Below are 22499 nucleotides of genomic sequence, written 5' to 3'. Positions count from 1 at the left end.
TAGGCATTTCCCTTTATTATTCTGTGAACTCTAAGTTGGAGGGTACAGAGAAAACACAATGGATAGAGGTTTAGGACTGGAATCAAGAAGACTCATCTTCCTGAGTTCAAATCTGACCTTAGATACTTACTAGATATGTGACCCTGGGCAAGTCACTTAACCCCTTTTCCCTCAGTCTCTAATCTGTAAAATGCTCTGGAGAAGATAATGGCAAACCACTCCAAGTATCTTTGCTTAGAAAATCTGAAATGGGGTCACAGAGTCAGACATGATAGAAAAACCATTGAACAACTGGACAAACAGAAAGCAAGCTATATTGTTCTAGTCAACCATATCTTGGTCACTTTTTAAAGAAATCATTAACACCCCCCCCCCCCCCCCCCCCCCCCCCCCCCGCAATGTGATTTGTAGGTGAGATTTAGTAGGATAAAGTGTTATTGAGTGAATGGTCATTATCAACTCCAGATGCATGAGGATAAAGGGGGAGTGATGGGGGGGGAGAGAGAGGGAGAGAGAGGGAGAGAGAGAGAGAGAGAGAGAGAGAGAGAGAGAGAGAGAGAGAGAGAGAGAGAGAGAGAGAGAGAGAGAGAGAGAGAGAAGTTACCTCTTTGAATTATGATTGGACTCAGTTATCAAATATGACTTGATTTGTTGAGGTTTAGGGATTAAGGGATGCTGGGACCCCAAAATCACCACATGCAGGTCCTGCCTGAAAGAATTTGACCCAAGACTTCTTTCAGCCAAAGACAAAGTTTATTAGAACATCCTTCATATTAGGCAGACTCATAAGGAATCTGAACATCAGTAGCTGTTGGCTAGATAATAAGAATCTGAGCACCTTAATGGAGATAGGATGGATCTTATACACTGAAAGACTATGGGAGGGATCTAGGAGTAGCCAAGTAGGCTATGAGGCAATAGAATTCCAGGGACCTGGATCACATGGCCAAGGCCTAATGGAGCCTAGATAAGATTAAGGGTGGGAAGTTGCCTGGGGCTTTAGGGAGGTAAGACAGTGGAGGGCTAGGCTAGGTTAAGGGTTACAGAACATTGGGAAGTTAGGTGTGGACAATAACAAAAGGCCAATTGATGGGATTATAGCCTCAGGCAAAGGCCATGTGGGAAAGTCCAGGGTTTTTCCTTATTGGGCTCTAGCTCCCATCCTCATCACTAATAAGGAAAATGGAAGTCACCCAAATTAAAAGAGAAATGGGAAGTCAGTCTCTTCTCTGAGTTTAAAATCTCTTCTCTCTTGGTTGGTGAAAAACCTATGGGTAAGATTTCAATCAAGTGGGAAGATACTTAATTAAATTGACTTCCAAACATCCTCTAGGGGATAGAATAATTAATAGCTACTGTTAATTGTGATCAATTAACATGACAACAGAGAAGAATCTGTGACCAAGGGAAAGGGATGAGTCATTGATTTCTTGTAAAAGTGCCCCCTGGCTCATCAAATGAAGCTATAACCACACTTGGTAAGTAAAATGGAGAGCTCTTTTTATTACTCAGATAGTTCATTGGAAAGGTTAGAGTTGAGGAGAAGGCTTGGTGTGAAATTAAACCCTTTAGCTACTTAAATTGACCATATTACAATATCTGGTTAATTACTAAGATTTCCATTTTCTTTTGGCAGTGTAAATGCAGTCAAGGCAATAACTAAGTAGAAAATATTTATACCATCAGTTTCTCCAGGAGGAAATGGTATTTATGAAGAGGTCTAGGAGGACTTTTGGGGTGCTGCAACCCCAAAATCACCCTGCCTGAATGAATTCAACTTAAATCTTCTTCAGCCAGAGGAAAAGTTTATTAGTGATAAATTGCATAGGCCAGGTGACACTAGTAAGGACAAGCAGGCATTAGAACCACTCAGCCTTTTGAGCATGAGGTTCTCAGCTCAGGGTGGAATTTTTATACACTGAAGTAACTTTGGGCGGCTGGAGAAGGGGGCTGGAAAAAGGGTCTAGGTGAGAATTCAGATTGGAAGGTATGAGAGATTGAATAGACCATGGAAATAACTAATGGAGGGAACAGGAATTCAGATGTTTGAAAGGCATCTGCACAAGATCAAAGGGTGGGGCTAGGACTTTCAAAGGGAGATAAGGGGAGTCCATAAGGAAACTTTGGGGCCAGAGTAAGGCTTTCTGGGGCCCATAGACAAAAGGGAGCCAGGTTCTTTTAGGGCAAGGGACAAAGGCATGTGTGAATAAGATTAAAGGGTAAAGCTAAGGCTTTCAAAAGGAGATGAAGGGCTGGGGACTGTAGACAAGTGGGAGTCAGATTCCCTTTGGGTCAAGGGGCGAAGATCTTGGCTTGTGACCTGCCCCCATCACTTGGAAGTACTTGGAGGACCATTTTCTCTAGAATCTTGTTGATGACAAAGAATCACTGGGCCAGGGAATCTTAGGAATAGAACTCCTCAAAAGTACAGAATCTGGGTAGAATATAAGAAAGCAATGGCAATTAATGATACCATGAAAGTAATTTTTATTTACTTTAAAACTTCCACAATTCCTTGAAAATATCTCATCTCCAGCTTTTCTAGTCTAGTCTAAGTATAGAGATTATCAAGATAGCATTATGTCACTTAGGCACAGTTTGAAGGGCACTTAACTTAGATACAAGCAAACTTGTTTTCTAATTCTGACTTAGATATACTTCAGCTATGTCACCTTGGACAAGTCACTTTACCTCTCAGCTTCTATTTCTGCATGTGTAATACGGAGAAAAGAATATCTACCTCTAGTTAGATGACAAATATAAAGTTATTTTTAAATGTTAAAGTGCTATGTGAATGGTAGCTATGATTTTTACTGTGGATATGCTTGTCTAAATTTTTAAAATTGTGTTTGTTTTTGGGTGGCACTATGGATTTGAGACCTAATGAACAGAGAGAACTGAGACAGTGTGTGTGTGTGTGTGTGTGTGTGTGTGTGTGTGTGTGTGTGTGTGGCCATTTTTTTCTTCCAGATGTCATATGGGACAGAGGCTGAGGCCTATGAAAAGTGAATGCTTGGGCATGGCAGGAGGCTGTGACAGCTTTGAGGTACAGCCTCCAGGGAAACTGCTGTCAAATTGGAATGAGTCAGAAATTAAGAAATATGGGAATGCAATGAATTGCCAAAGATCTCAGGAAGAAGGAAATTCTGTTAAAGATTTTTAATACAAGCAGATTAACCAACAGTGAATATATTAATAATAGAAGGTAATATGAACTTCAGAAAATCTGAACGAGTATAGACATCTGTAAATATATATTGCAAGACCAAGGAAAATGAATCCACACCTCAGGAGGGAGATGGCCTTGTGGATTCTCAAGAGAGAATGGAATCACAGGAGGATATGCCTAAGTGATTTAAGAGAAAAATAAGAATATAAAAGCAGAATTTATGATCTGCACATCAGAAATAATCAGCAGAATAGAAAAACAGCAACTTAAATCCACAGTGGCAAAATTCAGTCAGGAAACAAAGGAGAAAATAATTGATTGGAAATGCAAATCCATAAAAGTAAAGGACAATTTGGAAGAAGAGAAGCAAAAAAGCAATAGCATTAAAAGAAAACATTCTCTAAAGAAGCAAAACATAATGATCTTGAGGACAGGATATATAGAGACAACTTAAGTATTACAGGTCTCTCACAAGAGCACAAGTCAAAGATTGGAACACCTTAATGTAAGAAATAATACAAGAAAACTGTTCCAATTTTCGAAACAAAGAAACAAAGTCCCAAATGAAAGAATTAATAAATTCAGGAAAAAAACTCCAGAAAAAATCAAAACATGTTACAAACTCTAAGACACAGAATAGTTGAGGTTAACAATCCAAGTAACAGCAATAAAATAAATTACTCATTCCTTCTACACCCAAAAAAAGGGAGAAAAAGAACTAGAAAGAGAAATCCACTTATGGGTTTAATAAAGCAATGAAACAACAGATACCATTAAGAAATCTATTGCTTACATGAGAAATTATCACACAAGGAGACAGGATGAAAGCAGAAATTAAATAGGAGTGATTGTGGAGAAGCAGGCCTGAAAAATCACGGACTAAACTTCATAACACACTGCTTACAGGTGCATCAATGTATTTTTGTGGGAATAAAATATAGAACTGGCGGGTGCATAAAAGGGGAGAGAAGAGGAAGAAGACAGAGGGGAATGTGTGACCTTAATATAATCAAAATTTAACAATGAAGGGAAAATGATATCTGTGATTTCTTAGGAAGAACAATTGTAGGAGAATGGGTGAATTGGCAAATAGGGTGGAAAGCAGGGGGGGGAAATCTAATTTCAGTGGTGAGATGGTCTTATTTCAGGAAGTAACAATGAGGTAATAGAAACTCCTGGTGTAATTGACACCTAGTAGAGTTGGAAGGCCTGAACCTAGAGGGGAGATTTCATGGGAAATGGGAAAAACAGTTACGGGAAAGGTCAAGCAGATAGTAATGAAATAGACAGTCATGGACATAACAAAATTCCTACCATGGGACAACGTTTCTATGTTCTCCATCTGCTGTTGCAACTGGTATTTCTAAGAGAGAGACAACAGAAAATGGAGAGAAGGGTAGAAGATCCTCAAGGCAATAATATTGAAACTCTTTAGAAGAAGAAATCAAAATAATGAGTTTAGAATCTTAAATTTCATGATGATACTGGGATTAGAGATATTATACATAATTATAAGGGCCATCAAGCAAATTATGAAAGTCTAGAATAGGCAGAAAGGTAAGAAAAAGAATGAAAAAAAACTTTTTAAAGGCACAGAAAATAAAATTAAAATAAAACAAGTTGAAAGGGATAAAAGGAAGAGGCAGTTCACTACTAAATGAGAGGAAAAAGAGGGTAAGAATTACATAGCTAGGTAAAAGGAAGGAAAAAAATGATAAGCTAAGCAAAACTTCAAAGCTTGGGAAGTGGGTGACAAATGGGATGTGTGGTTTGATGGTGAAGGCAGGAAAGTTACTGGGAAGAGTTGCCTTAAAGCAGATAAAATGAAAATAACTAAAGAGACAAAGTATTATTTGTCAAATGGGGTAGTTCTCTGGCAATGGGGAAAAGGAGTGATATTGAAGTGTTGGTGATATAAAAGAAACAAGAGACAGCAATTAAAATACTTCAAATGGGACAATCACCAAAAGTATTTACAAACCTTAAAAAGCTATGTAAATACAATATGTTGTTGTTTTATCTGTCCAAGGTCACTCAGATAGTTATTGGTTTGGTGAGAGCCATACCTCTTGATTCCTTGTGTTATTTCCACAATGCAAAATAAGCACTTAATAAAAGGTGATAATGAAAATGATGAAAATATTCATTTAGTGAAAAATATGGATTTGTTATAATAGTTCACTTCCCTCTTCCCCTTTCCCTACTGTGAAGTACTACCACTCTTGGTCTTTGATTTTTAAATTTATATTCCTGAATATCTAAGGTACTATAATATTACTTTTCTTTTTCTCTAGTAAATAAATTACCCTAATCATTGGCTACTAACAAACAATGCATTCCCTCTTCCTTTGTTTCTTTCCTGTCAGGAACCCAGATAGCCTATTATGTTTATTCTGAGCATGCCTTTACAATCCATATCAGTCCTGACATACCAAGCCTCAGTTCTGTCATGCTTTTCTGCACAATCTGCCCTAAAATATTTATCCCATAAAGCTCAAATCTGTCTTCCCCTATTAAGTAATAAATATAGACAAAACCTTTGCATAAGGAAAATCACTATATAGGAGAAAGTGATTCAGAAGTATAACTTTTCCTATAATCCAACATTTGTTTTCAAGGTCTGTGTATACAGTGAGGGGCATCAGTTTATCCATTTGTTTAGTTATCTGATTTTCTGCACCTCTCTATCATTACCAATTTATTTTTCCCACCTATTACATTCCTCTTTCTTTCCTCTCTCTCTTTTTTTCTCTCTTTTTTTAAGTATGCTACATTTTTTTTGTTTCAATAAAAGCTTTGCCCCTTGTAGATGATGTTATCAGTACTGCTGACACATAGTTGTCTCTATCCTCAAATCTTTATTCTGATTTGTATTCTTCTGCTGCTGTCTACAACATCGACTTATTTTTATCAACTCCAAAGTTCCTATGTGATTCTTTGCTTCCAGTACAGTCTAATCTTTCATAACTAATGGGAAGATTAATGTATGTAGCCTTCATGAGGGCTAAAATACTGAAATCTATATAAAAAATTTAAATGAGGCTGTGATTAGCAGTAATAGCTTAGATTAATTTAAACTCATTTTATATTGATTTGCCATAAAACTGATATAAAAATATACACTTCTTTTAAGGAGATAAACAATTATCATGAAAAGTTACAATCTAACGTTGCTGCTGATATATGCTTAGTTTATAGGTCTCTGAAGGAATAAAATGTGTTATCTTTTTTGGGCACAATTCTGGGGTGTGTGGGAAATAATATGATTGTCATAGGTCTGAATATATTTATTTAATGTACTTCCCTGTATATTAGTTCTTGGGGGTAATACATTGTCCAGAATATCAGAATACAGAATAAGAATATCAATTAGTAATTTATTTTGAATGAACTGAGATGGAAGAGTGCTAAAATAGTAGTCATATCCTACTGGTTTGCTTTATTTCCATATCATTAAATCCAGTATAATATAGATCTGTTCAACTTCTCAGAAATTCCCTATTCCATATACTTACATGATAATTGTTTGGGGGAATCTGTACATTCTCCACAAATCTTTGTGCTTTGTACTAGTGTATAGAAATGTTCTTTAATCTTATGTAGCCTTCCCTCATGACACTTGCATATTTATTACTGTCTTTAAGAGCCTTTTTTCTCCCATTTGGAGTACTGACATATTTATTCCCTGCATTTTATTGGTTACAAATTATTATTCAATGAGTTTTATAGTGTCAATACCAGAACAAATAACCATGTCTACTTATTGGCTTAACATGTGGAAACTTCTGTGATTTTGTGTCAGAACTACCTAGGGAATTTTTCTTTTCATTTTTTTTGCATATATATCTCAAGCCCTAAAATCAGCTACAAGACATCAAAATAATATGTCAGACCACAAATCTAACTGCCATGTCTACTGTATTTGCAAAACAGACATATGATGTGCAGTTCCCTTTATGTCTGGGCACTTGAGACAGAGGCTGAGCTTTTACAAGGGAAAAACCAAACACTGACTGAGTTGCTTGGTCACTTTTTAATTGGCTAGCCCAATGTTATCTCACATGGATACTTTCAGAACAATCCAATCCAATTAGAACCTGGGCTGGAGGTGAGTCAGAACAGCCACTGAATTGCAAAATAATATATCAATGTTTTGAAGGCTTTTAATTAGCCTTTGGTGCAGGGATGGAGAGCTATCCATTTAAAATAAAGTCAAATGATGGTGGAAATAAAAAATAATGGCCTTTTGAATGCCTACATGGTGACACATGATGTAGGCCACAATTACGATTAAATTAGTCTGGCTATTTTTTCATTAAAGTATGTAATTTGAATTCCAAACTATTAAAATGACAATTTGTTTGCTTCTTTAAATTATGGATATGCAATATTTTATTCACTGTGTAATAATTGTAGAGAACAAATTCTTGCCATATGTTGGCTTAATGAAACCTTTTAAGAAGTTGGCTCTCTTACCTTTAAAAGCTCTGAAAATAAATGTATGATTATGAGCTGAATTATTCCAGTCCGCCAATGTTCTTCTCAAGCAGAACTCTTTGTGAAATGGTGGGAAAAGGAAGGGCACACACTATTTTATGTTTCTGCTAAGAAGAGAAGAATAAGAAATAGGTTTATGAGGTAATACAAGAGATTTAACTTAGGGGAAAAAAAAGACAAAAATTGGGGGAGGGTCCCTGGGCAAAAAGAATACACATTGACATGAAGATAATAGAGTCTGCTACTCTGGAGATGTTGAAGAATATAAGAATCTGGTTTATTTTGTAATGACTAAGATATATTCTTTCAGGAATTATAGTAGAACTGTCATTAGATCTGGAGTCAAATGACCTGAGTTCAAATTTGATTTCTTCCGTTTATAGCTTTTGTGACCACAAACAAAATCATTTTACCTCCTTGAACCTCAGTTTCCTTGTATTCAAAATAAGAGGTGGAACTTGATTATCTCCAAAATCCTTACATCTCTTATATATATATTTTTAAATTTTTAAGAGCCCCAGCAGGAAACTTGTTTCATAATATATTTTTTTTTGGTTATACAAAGGATAGCTTAGATAAATTCAGAGAGGCTTATAGCAGCAGCCAATTAACCAGCAGCCAGTAAGTTAGCAAGCATTTATTAAGTGCTTATCACGTGCCAGGCATTGTACTAAGTGTTGGGAAGGTAAAGAAAAGTAAAAAAAAAAAGTCCCTCCCCCCCAAGGAGCTCACAATCTAAGAGGGAGATAGTGCGCAAGTAACGATGTACCAATAAGCTATATGCAGAATAAACTGGAGATAATAAAAAGAAAGAACTGATATTAAGAAAGATCGTGAAAGATCTTGTAGAAGGTTAAATTTTAGCCTGGACTTAAAAGAAGCCAAGGAAGCCATGGGTAGAGATGAAGAGGGGGAGCATTCCAGGTTTAAAGAACAGCCAGTGAAAATGTCAGTCAGGGGATGGATTGTTGTATATGAGGAACAGCTAGGCCAATGTCACTGGATCACAGAATCTATGGGAGTAAGTGAGTTTTAAGAAGACTGAGAGGAAGAGGTCAGATTATGATGTGCTTTGTATGCAAAACAGATGATTTTCTATTTGATATTGGAGGTGTTAGGGAGCTTGGAGTCTATTGAATAGGAGAAAGGGCTGACTTGGTCAAATCTGTGCTTTAAGAGAATCCATTTGAGGGGTAGCAAGGTGGCACAGTGGATAGAGCACCAGCTCTGAAGTCAGGAGGACCTGAGTTCAAATTTGACCTCACTCCAAACACTTGACACTTACTAGCTGTGTGACTCTAGGCAAGTCACTTAACCCCAATTGCCTAAAAAAGAAAATCATTTGACAACTGTGGTGAGAATGAGAGTGGGAAGAATACTTAAGAAAGGATGGCCAACTGAAAGGCTAGTGCAGTAGTCCAAACATGAGGTGATAAAGGCCTGTATAAGGGTGGTAGCAGTATTAGAGGAGAAAGGGGACATATAAAAGAGACATTACGAAGTTTCTTTGGTAACAGATTTGATGTGACCGGGGAGGAGGGGGAGGAGGGATGGTTACAAAAGAATGACGATGACACCTAAGTTGCCAGTTTGAGTGCCTGGAAGCATAGTGGTGGTGCCCTTGAACTTAACAGGGAAGTTAGGAAGAGGGAATGGTTTGAGGGGAAAGTAGTTCTGTATACATTGAGTTTAAATATCTAGGGGACATCCAGTTTGGGATGTCTAAGAAACTGTTGGGAGATGAATTTTGGAAATTAGGAGAGAGGTTAGAGCTGGATAAGAAAATTTGAAAATCATCGGCATAGAATTATCATAGAAAATATATCATTAATCATAGAAATGATAATCAAATCCATGATAGCTGATGAGATCACTAAATGAAATAGCATGAAGGAAGATGATAAGAGGATTCAGGAGAGAGCCCTGGGGAACACCCCGGGTTAGCAGTTAGGACATGAAGCTCTAGCAAAGGCAAGTGAGAAGGAGCAATCAGAGAGTTAGGAGGATATCCAGGAGAGAGTAGTGCTACCAAGACCTAGAGAGGAGACTATCAATATACAGAGAGTGATCATCAGTACCAAAGTCTGCAAACAGGTCTAGAAGGAGGGAGACTGAGAAAGGCAATTAACTCTGGCAATTTAGAGATTGTTAATAATGTTGGAGAAATCAGTTTTGGTCAAATGATGAGGTCAGAAGCCCCACTATAGGGAATTAAGAATTAGTGAGAGGAAAGAAAATGGAAACCTTGGCTGTATATGACTTTTTCAAAGAGTTTAATGACAAAAGATAGGAGGGATATGGAATAGACAGACCAAATGAGAAGTTTTAGATGATGGAGGAAACATGGAATTGTTTGTAGGCAGTTTAGAAGCAGTCAATAGACAAAGAGTGATTAAACATAAATGTTTATATTTCTAAGTAGTAACCTAATTAATACTGGATACACACAGCAGCATCTTGGAAGGTTCCTCTCCCACTTAGATTTTTTTTTTTGTTTATGCAATTCCGCTCTTTGAATCTGTATCCAGTTACAAAGAGCCCTGCCTGACTTTTCTTTTTAAATGGGACAGAGTAGCACAAGATGAACATGCATGGATGGAGTTTCCCCATTACTGTTGTTCTAGTCACACATGCTCACAACCTCAATGTCACCTTTACTTACTTGTCATTCTGTCTTACCCTACATATACGATCAGTCTACTCCAATTTATTTCTACTTCTACATGTCTCCCCTTTCTTTCCCTGTCTCTTCTCACTACTCGTGTAGCCACCATCCTGGTTCAGGCCCTCATAATCTTTCACAAGGACTATTGAAATAGCTTTCTTATTGAGCTCCCTTTCTTAGGTTTTTCTTCTCTCTGATCCATTCTCCACACAGCTGCTACTATGATTTTCCTCAGGCTCAGTCTGACTATATCCCTCTCTTATTCAATAAACACTCTTTATTCCTTGTTGACTGAAGAAGCAAATATTATTTCATCTTTATCTCATTTAAAAATTATATTAAGCATTCTGATATACAATTGGTACAGAATATTATATGTAGATTGCATGTATATAAAGTATATTAAATTGCTTACCATCTTAGGGAAGGAGAAAATTTAGAAGTCAAAATTTTATAAAAATATGAATGTTAAAAATTGTCTTTAGGTGGAATTAGAAAAAAAATAAACTACTATTTAAAAGAAAAATATTGCATGTATGTAATTTATAAATAAATATGCAAATATGGGGATGTCAGATTACAAAATCAAAAAGATTCTCTCTCTATATATGTATGTATATGTATGTATGTATATATGTATACATATTCTCATCCATCCCTCTTAACTCTACATCCTTCTGTTGATTATTTACAATTTAGTCCCTGAATAGTTTGTTTGTGCCTTGTCTCCCCCATTAGATTGTCAGTTCCTTGTTAGGAGTAACTGTCTTCTGCTTTTCTTTGTATCTCTAGTTCTTAGCATAGTGCTTGGTTCACAGTAAACACTTAGTGAATGTTTATTTACTGATTGCTAAGAATAAATGTATAGTTAGGAAATATAAATATATAGAAAATAGTTTGTTTTTTTAAAGGAAGTTTTGAAGGAAGTTCCTACAGGTTTAGTGTTCATGCAGAACATGGTTCCTGAACAGAATCTTAAGGGAAAAGAGGGATTTGGTGAAGCAGAGATAAGAATGAATGTGTTTCAGAGATGTGGATCAGCCAATACAAAGAGACAGGGATGGGAATTGGAGTATTTCATGTGAAGAACAAAGAAAAGGCCGGTTTGGTGGATTTGAAGTATTGAAAAGAAAGTAATATCCAATGAGGCTGGAAAAAATAGGTTAAGGCCAGACTGTATAGGTCTTTGCAGAGCAAAATAAAGTAGTTTATATTTTATCCTAGAAACAATGGGAAGTTATTGGAGTTAGTTGAATGTCATAGTAAAATGGTCATATCTTCACTTAAGGAAAATTACTTTGGCATGAAAATGTGAATACTCAGAAATTATTGACACTAGGCAAAAGGCATAAGTAAAATTTTTTTAACACTAACAAAGAATAGGAAATATCCAATGACAGAGGGCTTTTGACCAGAAAACACCTCAAACAAGCATTTGTAATCCAAAGTGGAAGTAAATGCTTAGAAAGTTAATACAAATTAATCTTAAGATTATGATGAGTTCTTCCTGCAAAGATTACTTCCCTGTCACCTCACTGAAATAGCCCATAGGACAATGTCAATACATATAGCCTAGTGATACAGGAATCCAAGAGGAGGAACACAATTGAAGCAGAATAATTAGTTGTTATCTTGGCAAGTATAGTGGGGATATTGTAGATGTGGTATTTAAATGAGTCATTTTAAGATTGTGCTAGATGACTACTGAATATCTCTTCTAGCCCAGTGCTTCTACCTACTGAGAAATCATGAAAGGAATACACCCTTTTGAAATGTGCAACCCAGGTCTCTAGAACATTATGGTTATACACTAATATATCAATACTGAAGTGAATACACACACACACACACACACACACACACATAAATATATATATATATATATATATATTCTCTCTCTCATCACATTCTAGATGGGATAGGGAAGATAATATAACATCATGATATGACTCCTGCAAATACCGTGTTTAAAAAAGCTTTATTGCTACATGTGTTTTGTGAAGTTTTTGTATATACCTATGTGTACTCTTGTTGTCTATCCAACTGGCATCTAAGATTCTAGGGTAAGGACCCTTTCTCTGTGTTCTTTGACTGTATAGCACCCAGCAAGTTCTCTGGCATGTATTAAATGCCTCAATCATTGCTGGATGACTGATACATTTTGCTTTCTAACACAAGAAATTTTTTGATATGCTACCCCTTCCAATTCTAAATATTAGCAAAGAAAAGCATTTAAATAAATTGACAATGTCTGACATTATAGATGATGTTACATATACACAGTCCCTCTGTCTACTAAGTGAGAGAAATGTGTTTTATCATCTATTCCCTAGGAACAAAAACAGTCATTGCAATTATTCAATGCTGGCTAGCACCATTTGGGTGAAGCAATTAGTACTTCACTTGGGGTTTTAAGTCATGGCTTATATTTTGAAAAAAAAATTTAGAAGATGGAAAGAAAGAGTGGGTGATTGCATGGATTATCAGCCAATTGTAATTATGACAGCAAATCTGCTAAAATTTTCAGGGAATCTGCTTTAGTAAATAACTTTGGCCTTTATGATCTCAATAAATTCTATAATCCTCAATGTGCCCTGATGTACTTTGTTTACAGTATTTGTGTGTTTTGAATTATCATTAAATAATTGAGCAGAAGGTACTTTCTTATGAAAGTGTATTAGTAATTTAATATTTGAATCAGGTTGCAAGGAAGTGTCTTTGCATTGTACTTACTGAGTATATCTTTATGTTATCTTTTACTATCAAAAGAAATGTAGATACTACTTCCTATGCCGGGTTCTCCATCATTCATGGGATTTATATTTGACTTGGTTGATTACCCACTTTTTGCTACCTGTCCCAGTATAGCCATATAAATGGCACTAATATTATTCATTACCAAATGCCATTGAGTGTGTCTGTATGTGTACCAAAGACTTAATAGTCTATACTAATGGGAGTGGACCAGTGCAGCACTGAAAATTGAAATCCACATGTTAGCTATTAGATTTCTTAGTTTCCACCTTTCTTTTTCACAACTTTCTTTTCCAAACTTTTTATTAAACCAAAGCTCATAAATAACAGGATTTAAATGTGAACCCCTTACTCTATTTATGATGTAACTAGTGAGTGTGAAAAAATGCTGCTGTATTTGAAGGATGAGGTGTGGGTGGAAAGTCTAGGTTATGGAAAGATGATCCCCAGTATTGAGTCAGACACACAAATGTATTTTGAACATCCACTATATAAAAGGCCCTGTTCAGAATAGCCTGAGTGATAGAAGGAAGTATGAAACATTGGCTGCCAAAAACTTGCAATCTAAGATATAAACTTTAAAAAAAAGATACTTAAAGTAAATTAGGTGTCACTGAAGTGTATTATAAACAGGAAGTGTTAGTAGAGTACAGAGGAAAGAGAAATCCCTTTCAGCTACAATATAAGGGAGGACTCATGAAAGAAGTAGAATTTGTGCTGATTCTTGAAGGATTTGGATAGTAGAGGATATGCCAAGCAAGAGAAGTGCTGTGAACAAAGAGTAGGGGTGGGAATGCCTGAGCATCATGTTCAAAAGGCACAATAACACTATACAGGATATTACAAAAGTCAGTGCTATTTCAAGTTTTAATAGCCTTCTCATATGCTTTAGTAACTTAAAACTATAATAAGTCTTTTGGGACATGATATATAGTGATTTAAGGTCTTCAAGTGCTTGTTTTTGACAATAATTTTATGTGATGGTGCAGATAGTATCTTCTTTTTACAGATGAAGAAACTGAGGCATAGATACATTAAGCAAATTACTAGGGTCACACAGCCAATATCAGAAGTAAGACTTCTGACTCAAGCCCAATGTTCTTTCTATCATCCAGATATTCTGGCACTACTTAGCTAGCTCTTAGGAGAGCATTTTTCCAGGACGTAAAGGGAAGAGAATTTGCCTGTTGACCTGGCATCCTGGGAATCTGTGGATCTATTTGACGTGAATTGCCCATCATAGATAACCCAATGTATAGACTACTAGTTTTCTGACCTCTGTGTTTTCCATTTTTTCTCTGACATTTCAAATGTCAGCTCATCATAGTTTGGTGTTACATCTTTGCTGTACATAATGGGAAATAGGACTGTTTCACTTACTAAAACTCAAGGTGATAGCAGTTCATTGCTCTTCATAAAGGAAGGTGACATTACTAATTCACCATTCAAAACAGAAAAAAACCCATTATGCTGTTTTTTTTTGTTGCTGTTGTTTTTTTTTCTAATGTACAAATAGACTTAGGCTGAATCATCCATGCTTTTCCTAATCCTTCTTGTAATTCCTGGCACTCTTCTGCAGGATGAGACAGAAAACTAGACTTACTTGTATAATGTGTGGTTATGCAATTCATTATTTTCTCTGTATTAACTTTAATGGACCTTAGAAAAATTTAATCTGGGACTCATACCTTATTAGCATTGTAGACTAGCCAGCTAAATTAACAGGCTCATATGTAATAATGAATAATATTCCTTTTTAAAAGTAGAATGCTGAGCTAATATAAGAGGTCTTGAGCATGTTCAATGATTTTTGCCAATAATCTTCCATGCCAATCCATGTATCAGTATTATGAAATCATTGGCAAATTTTCCACTACAGATTTTAGTTTATAGTATTTTTGCTGAGTCAACACTTTTTCATATTCTCAAACATTTGGTTCAGTGCTCCTTCCCCTATTACACGTCATAATACATCAATGAATGTACTTATCCTCTGTAATACTTATCCATGTGATTCAATGAATCCTTCATAGGCTAAATTAAGTAGGAGTTATTTTCATATTTTATGGGGTACTGCCAGAGCAGAAGCTGTCTATCTAGATCCATTTCTAGAAGGATCTAAAAGTCATACAGTTCTAAACCATTTTCAAATATTACTTTAATCATTGATTCATCTAATGTGCAATTGTTGTTCAGTGACTTGTGTATTGTCTCGTCTTGCCATGTGCTCAAGAAATTCTTCATTATCTAAAAACTTTTGTTTTGTGACTTTCCAGCATGAGAAGCTGATACATGAATTGGAGGAAGAGAGAAACTTAAGACTTCAAAGTGAAAAACGGTTACGGGAGGTGACTTTGGAGTCTGAGCGAAGCAGAGTTCAAATGCGTGGCTTGCAGAAGCAATTTTCAAGGTATACTTCATGAGCAATCTAGATTGATCATATCACAAGGTGTCTGGTTTATTAGGTGACTAATTTGAGGGAGAAGGGAAGAAGCATTATTTGTTCCCAATGAAATGGGTCATTTGAATTACAAGTTTATATCTGCATATCTTGTTATGTAATCTCTTATTTCATTTGAGATCATTGCTTACCAGGGCAGATCTTTTTGTTACCTACCCCTTTGTGCTTTGGCTGCTTAGGGCCATCCTTCTGGTATCATTCGGTTGCATTTGACTTAAGCCTTAAGTTATAACTCAAATATGGAGCCTGGTACCTCATTTATGCTGATTGATTTTGCTTCATTTGATGCTTTTTTGTTTAAACAATCTGCAAATTCTACAAGACTTTATGTAATTGTATGTGTGAAGATAACAATTCGGGCATGATATCACAGTCTAGACTGTTAATGCTTTCAGACAAGGTATGAAAGAATAGGTCCTGTCATTTTAGGAGTTACATTATTCAAAGCATAGAAGGCTAATTTCTGTAGGAGAAGGAAACAAAATCACAGAGTTTCCCTCTTTATAAGAGATAGCACTAATTTGAAAGAGTCTTGAATATTCAACTATGTTTAACATTTCATTCTCTTATCATCAAAGGCTTCCAATCCTTGATAATACATGGCTGGGAGAGGACAAGATCAAAATCATGGAGTGCAGGGCATCATAGAATTAGAGATGGAAGGGACCTTAGAGATTGTCTAAGCTATTATGGGTTGGGTGTGACTGGTAGGTTAGAATTGATATTGTTATAAAATGAGACATTTGTAGGTAATCTGGCAGTTAACAAAAGGAGATTTATTGAGTCATAACAAGGGAAGAATCTTCATCTAGGATAATTATTGAGGTTACTATATTATTTAAGCTAATTGAAACTCTCCTACTGTTGAGTGAGTGACAGGGAGAAGAATTTCTTTTGTCTATTTCTACTCAGGCAACCAGGAAAGGAAGCCAATACCTTGAGCCTTTAGTCCTTGATCCAACAGAGTCTTAAGGATGATTTCAGTACTTTTTAGGGGAAAAAATTGGCTAAAGAGAAGAAGGTCTTGGGGATGGTTTTGATACACTTTAAGGAAAAAAAATACTTGCATGAGGGAAAGGTCTCATATATTGCATCCGTTGTAGCAACCTTCTCGTAAAGATCATAGAATTAGAGATGGAAGGGATCTTAGCAGTTTTAAACATGAGGAAACTAAGGTTCAGAGAAATTGGGTGACTTGTCCTGTGTCACACATCTAGTAAATGTCTGAGATAGGATTCAAACTGAGATCTTCTCTCACTATGCCATAATACCTCTAATCTGTTCATTTTACCTATGAACAAATGAAAGTCCCAGAAAGGTAAAGTGTCATATAAAAAAAATCAAACACATAGTACGTGTTAGAAAAAGGATCTGAACTCCAGACTGCTCCTTCTAAATCCTGTACTCTTTATCCTAAAATACATTGCTTGTATTTCTTACCTTAAAAAGAGAGTGCAAACTTTTCCTGTGATTTAATAAACTTGGATTTGAGTCTTTGTTCGCCTCTTGTGTTACCTTAGACAGGCTACTTACCCTTCCTTCCACATCTCCTCTTTACCACCCATGAAATCAGGAAAATGACAACTGTTTCATTCTTCCTCTTGAGAGTATTTCTAATGACAACAGCAGCTATTTTGAATGCCTTACAAGGTAACTGTAAATCAACAGAGCCATGCTACTTTTCTCTGGTGACAAAAGCAAGATAAGCTGCATTATTCCAGAATGGCTGAAGTCCTTACATTCAGTACAAGAAGAAGCTAAGATCAAGGTTAGACTATCTGGCCTTGGTTTCATTTAGACCAAAAATCTGTACCCTTAGTTAACTTGGTTCAAGGGGTGGTTGGAATGCAGAGGACTAGAAGGTTTAGTTTATGTCATGGCACTCAGTATGGTCATTTAACATGCTGTCAAAGCACCTGGTAAACCCAAGGTAATGAGAGGTGTTATAGAAATGCAGAGATCAATACTTTAACAAATGTGTGTCTAAGCCCTCCTAGGCCATTACTTATACAAGGCCATGTTCTATTTTTCACTGAGTTTGATGGGAACGATCATGTTATGTCAGCAACTTAATATAATGTGGGCATATTTAGGTAACTTCAAACCAAGCATTTCTTCAGAATAGTTGTCATTTTGAGAATATAGGCAAGACGAGGGCAGATCTTACCATGCTAACACTTGTCTAATTGAGATGTCTCTCTAGTTCCTTTATTGATTTAAAAGGCCTGAGACACACAGCACAGTAAATTATTTTTATGTGCTACAGGATCATCTGCTGTAAATCATGTTCCAATTCCACACAGATTTAAGGTACACAAAAGAAAAGACCTGTGCCTTCACTAGTAGAGGAAATAATCACGCACTCAGAAAAGAAAAAAGAGACTTATTAGTTGAACATGCTGTTCTTGAAAATACTTTTTTAATGTAGTAATTTTTCTTATGTAGAGTTTCATTAAAGTGGAAAGTTCAAGGCCAATTACATTCAGAAAACTGTAGTAATTCAGTAAAAGATTTTTTAAAAAGTATATATAACAAATCAGATAATTATACAATAATTTGAGCATACCCAGTGAACCATTTCTGATACCCTTTCCCATTTTATTCAGATTTTTAGAATTTCTAGCAATGCTTATTTAAGCATTTCTTCTATGATAATTAAAGCCTTTGGGAGAGGCTCATGATCACAGAACATGAAGATAGTACATTTTTGTCAGAAACAGACAACTTTGAAATGATCATTGAAGACAAACTTCCTTAACACTTTATTGACCCAATAATATTCAGGCAAAACTTCATAGTTCTCCTTTTTTTCTGCATGTGTAGTAGTTATTGTAGCTGTGTTTTCTAAGGGTTGATAATGCCTGCTCAAAGGAAGACTCGGCACATAGTGAGACAAGCTGTGGGTAGTGGAATATAGTGACTCTAGTGTCAAACAACTTAAACCTTCTGTTACTGAGAGTCCCTCTAAATAAAATTTTGTTGTTATTTAGTTGATTAGTCATGTCTGGCTCTGTGACCCCATTTGGGATTTTCTTGGCAAAGATACTGGAGTGGTTTGTCATTTCCTTCTCCAGCTCATTTGTATTAGAAAACTGAGACAAACAGGGTTAAATAATTTGCCCAGGTTCACATAGCTAGTGTCTGAGGGGAGATTTGAACTTTGTTCCTTCTGATTCTAGCTTTGACATTCTATCCTCTGGGCCACCTCATTGCCCTATTAGTAAAATGACAAGTGGTTGATCAAAAGGAACTTTACACTCTTCATAAGTTCTTCCAAGTGGGTAGCAGATACTATGCCAACACATGGCACACAACATACAGAACTATGCCATTCTTTGTACAGCTAGAACAGAGGAGGACTTGAAAAGCATAAATATGCAGATAATATACAAACTTAGTGTGTATCAATTGTTCTAATCTCCATTCTGTTGAAAGCTTATACATTTGCATTTTTGTCATACCACAGCAGGACTCTTCTGATGAAGTTATAATCTACACTGAGATGATCAGTAGAAGAGAGATTCCCAAACCACAAAAATGCCTTGTAATCTCACCATTTGGTGAATGTGTCTAGATTATTGTAGTGTTAAAATAAAATATCTGAAAAAGAGAAAGAAACTGAGGACCAAGCCAGGTACTTTCCAAATGGGATAGGAAGATAATGTATGAAAAGTTACCTACAGAAGTCACATGAGTCCTTTCCTCAAGGAAATGAGAATCCAGACTGAGGAGAGAACACAAAGAGCTCAAATGAATATTGAATTCGGGCTGTGGGTTTACATGGATCAGTCTTAAAGGCCTCTTCTGTTTTGGCTCATGTTGTCATCCATTATTTTTCCTAATAACCTCAAGCTTTGGCATCTCTGGCCTCACACATAGTTTATATCCTCCGCAAAGATATTTATACCAATATAAGAAATAATAATTTAACATTAACTCAGTGCCACCTAAGTCTATAGATATTCTAGAACCAAGGAGAATCATAAATAATCTAGGTGGAATGAATCATAAGATATTATTGTTTATACAAGTGCACACCTGTTTTTGTATGTTGACATATGTGTACAAGTATATATTATGTATGTATTAATGATATACCCTGTTATTTCATGGGTAAAAAGAGTTTCTCAATGAGGAAACCCCATCTACCGGTGTAGGTCTGCTGGTCTACAAGTTAGCATCTTTGAGAGTTGCCTAGGTTAAATTGCAAAGTTAAGTGACTTGCCCAAGTTCATACAACCAGTATGTGTTGGAGGTAAAACTCAAAAATAGGTCACCCTGACTCAAAGACTGAGTCTTCATTATGCCATTCTGCTCATTATTGTCATCTTCATCATTAATGATAACAATAACTCCTCCTCTCTGCCTCCTAGAATCCCTTCTCTTATTCAAAATACAGCTCAAGTGCCAAGTTGTACATGAAGCTTTCTTTCATCCCAGTTGCCACCACCCTTTCTCCTAAAACTTCCTTATATTTGTTTTGTGCACATTTTAAATATACTTCAAAGGCATAGCCTTAATTGTTAGAGAGCTGTACTCAGATCCAATGAACCCTGGTTTCAAATCCTACCTCCAACACACACTGGCTGTGTGACTCCAAGTAAGTCATTTCAGCCTTTGGTGCTATGGCCATGTCTGAGAATACCACTTGCAGAGCAGGTGCAGACCTACGCTGGTAGACAGAGAATTCTTATTGGGGAAATCAAAGTTCCAGTTCTTATCCTTTTCCTCATCTACATATACTCTCATATGTGGATGTGTCATCTCCATAATAAAGTATAAGCTCCTTGAAGGCAGGGACAATTTCATGTTTAATTTTGTATCCTCAGTACCTAGAATGGTGTTTAGCAAATAAATGTTGTTTGACATACACATAATTGATCAATCGATATATATATATATATATATATATATATATATATATATATTCTTCATCATCAATGTACCCAGTAGTATACCAGCTATAAATCAGAGCCTACAAAAACATTTTATTTCTTTAAAATAATCACATCAGTGATCAACCTATCAAATGCAATGGAGTTAAATGTATTACCTGCTACCTAGAAATATTAAATGTGATTTATTTCTATACACAAGCATTTGGTGCAAAGCTAAGTAAAGCAACTTAGTGTGGTTACTAATTGACCTCATATGTTAAAAACTGGTCGAATGGAATTCAAACTTTTCCTCCCCACACATGCAGCCCTTCTCCAAAGCTGCTCTGATCTTCTACTATTGCAATGTTATCCACTGCCTTGCAGCTATTTCTATGCTTACAGGGATTTCTTATATCACAGTTGATTGCTATGGCTAAGCGCAGTCTGCTGTATGCTGAGCCTCAAGGAGACTTAAAAGGAGATGATTTTTTTACAGCTGAACTCACTCACTGGTTGCTGTTTCCATTACTGACTCAGTAAGATTTTGTGGAAACTGAGGGTATATTTTCTGCTGTTGTTTTGAAACTGTAGGCACTTGGTATCAGAATCTTTTTGTGTGTATGTGTTTGGGGGATGTAGGGGCATGCCTATGTCCATTTGTGTGAATTAAAGAAGATAATCTGCTCTTACATGTTCTACCCACATATACTTTCCTTCCTTCTGGTTCTATATGCCATATTAAAATGATATTTATTTTTCTATGTCTTTGGAAGGATAAAACATGACAAGATGGCAACATGGTCACAACTGACCTTTGAACAGTCAGTGGTTGTGTTGTTCTACTTCATTCAAATCTCAAAATGTTCACCAACTTTCACCTGTGTGGAGAGCCTTCTATCCTGAGTGCCTTGTTCCTCTCAATGCATCTGGAGAGCAATTTCCTATTGATTTGGAATTGCAGTTTTTAGAGTGTCAGCAATATTTCTGGCTGAGGTGCCTTATAAACTGGGACCTCTCATCTCTACATCTGTGTAAATCTCCCAGAACTTTAAAATGACAGAGTGAGGTTGGTTTTATGATAAATTGTTTTTAAAATACAGCATAAGGAAGGGAGGATTTTTTTAAAATGGCAACTTTTTCATGCCTAGTTAATGTAACCGAGCCTGTGTTTCATTGTCATAAGTATTTTTCCTAGCACTCCAGTGTTTAGGTCCTAGTTTATACATAGCAATGGGGGGAGGAGGAGAGGAAGGCCAATTAGATTGAGAACTGGAGAAAGTGGAGATATATTTGACATTCCCAGTTCAGTCACTGACATGCTAAGAACAAGTTCTTTGGCATCTTCAATTCCAAGTTTATTAATTTATGTCAGTGGTTAATCATCTGTATTCTTTGTTGAAATGCAAAAAAGTGATGATTAAGTAGTTACTAATAATATGAGATGAAATACACATAATGCTTTTAAAGTTTGCAAATCACTTTATGTTACATTATCTCATTTGAAGGAATAATTAATGCATTAAGGTGATGCTTAAACATATGCCTTGTGTTAATCAGCACAGGAAGGGTGCTTATAAGTGATTTGCAAATTATATCTTATTCTATCCTCACAATGACCCTGAGATGTTAATATTATACCCCTATGACAGACAAAGAATCCAAGGCAAATATACATTAAATGACTTGCCCAGAGTCATACTGCCTGGAAATCTCTGAGGCTCCAGAGATCCAGAGCTCTATTCACTGTGCCATGTGATTTCCTTTTGTTATCAAATTGTTTCAAGATATTCTTGAATAGTATACAAGACTCCCATGTTATAGCTCTAGTCATGACACCAGAAGCTGTGTCACCTCAGACAAGTCTCCCAATCTCTCAGGTCTCAATATCCTCACATATAAAATGTATGTATTAGATGGAATCTGCTCTAATTATCCTTATTGCTCCAAGTGCCAAGCTGCCAGGTTCCATGATTGAAGAAAAGAAGTACTTGGGAGCCTTCCCATAATGCTATCTATGTCATCCATGCTGCAAGAGCCATGTGCTTGGTGGTTTTTTGAACTATTTAATTTTATTTT

General features: G+C 36.1%; 1 protein-coding gene across 5 annotated transcripts in view; it reads left to right on the top strand.

The window, feature by feature from the left end:
• Positions 1 to 22499, top strand: part of NCKAP5 (NCK associated protein 5) — a 1104295-nt gene that overhangs the window by 604386 nt on the left and 477410 nt on the right. For 4 of the 5 annotated variants that reach the window (XM_021009468.2, XM_021009467.2, XM_021009474.2 and 1 more), the window contains one exon: positions 15362 to 15495. In XM_021009468.2, the coding sequence (XP_020865127.1) occupies positions 15362 to 15495 (134 nt within the window). Of the gene's footprint in view, positions 1 to 2970; positions 3047 to 15361; positions 15496 to 22499 lie in introns of all 5 variants that reach the window. The other variant, XM_021009473.2, reaches the window with a different exon arrangement.

This window comes from Phascolarctos cinereus, unplaced genomic scaffold (genome assembly GCF_003287225.1).
Source record: "Phascolarctos cinereus isolate Bilbo 61053 unplaced genomic scaffold, phaCin_HiC Scaffold_726;HRSCAF=1367, whole genome shotgun sequence".
NCBI lineage: Eukaryota > Metazoa > Chordata > Mammalia > Diprotodontia > Phascolarctidae > Phascolarctos > Phascolarctos cinereus.
This window is presented reverse-complemented; position numbering and strand designations above follow the sequence as displayed.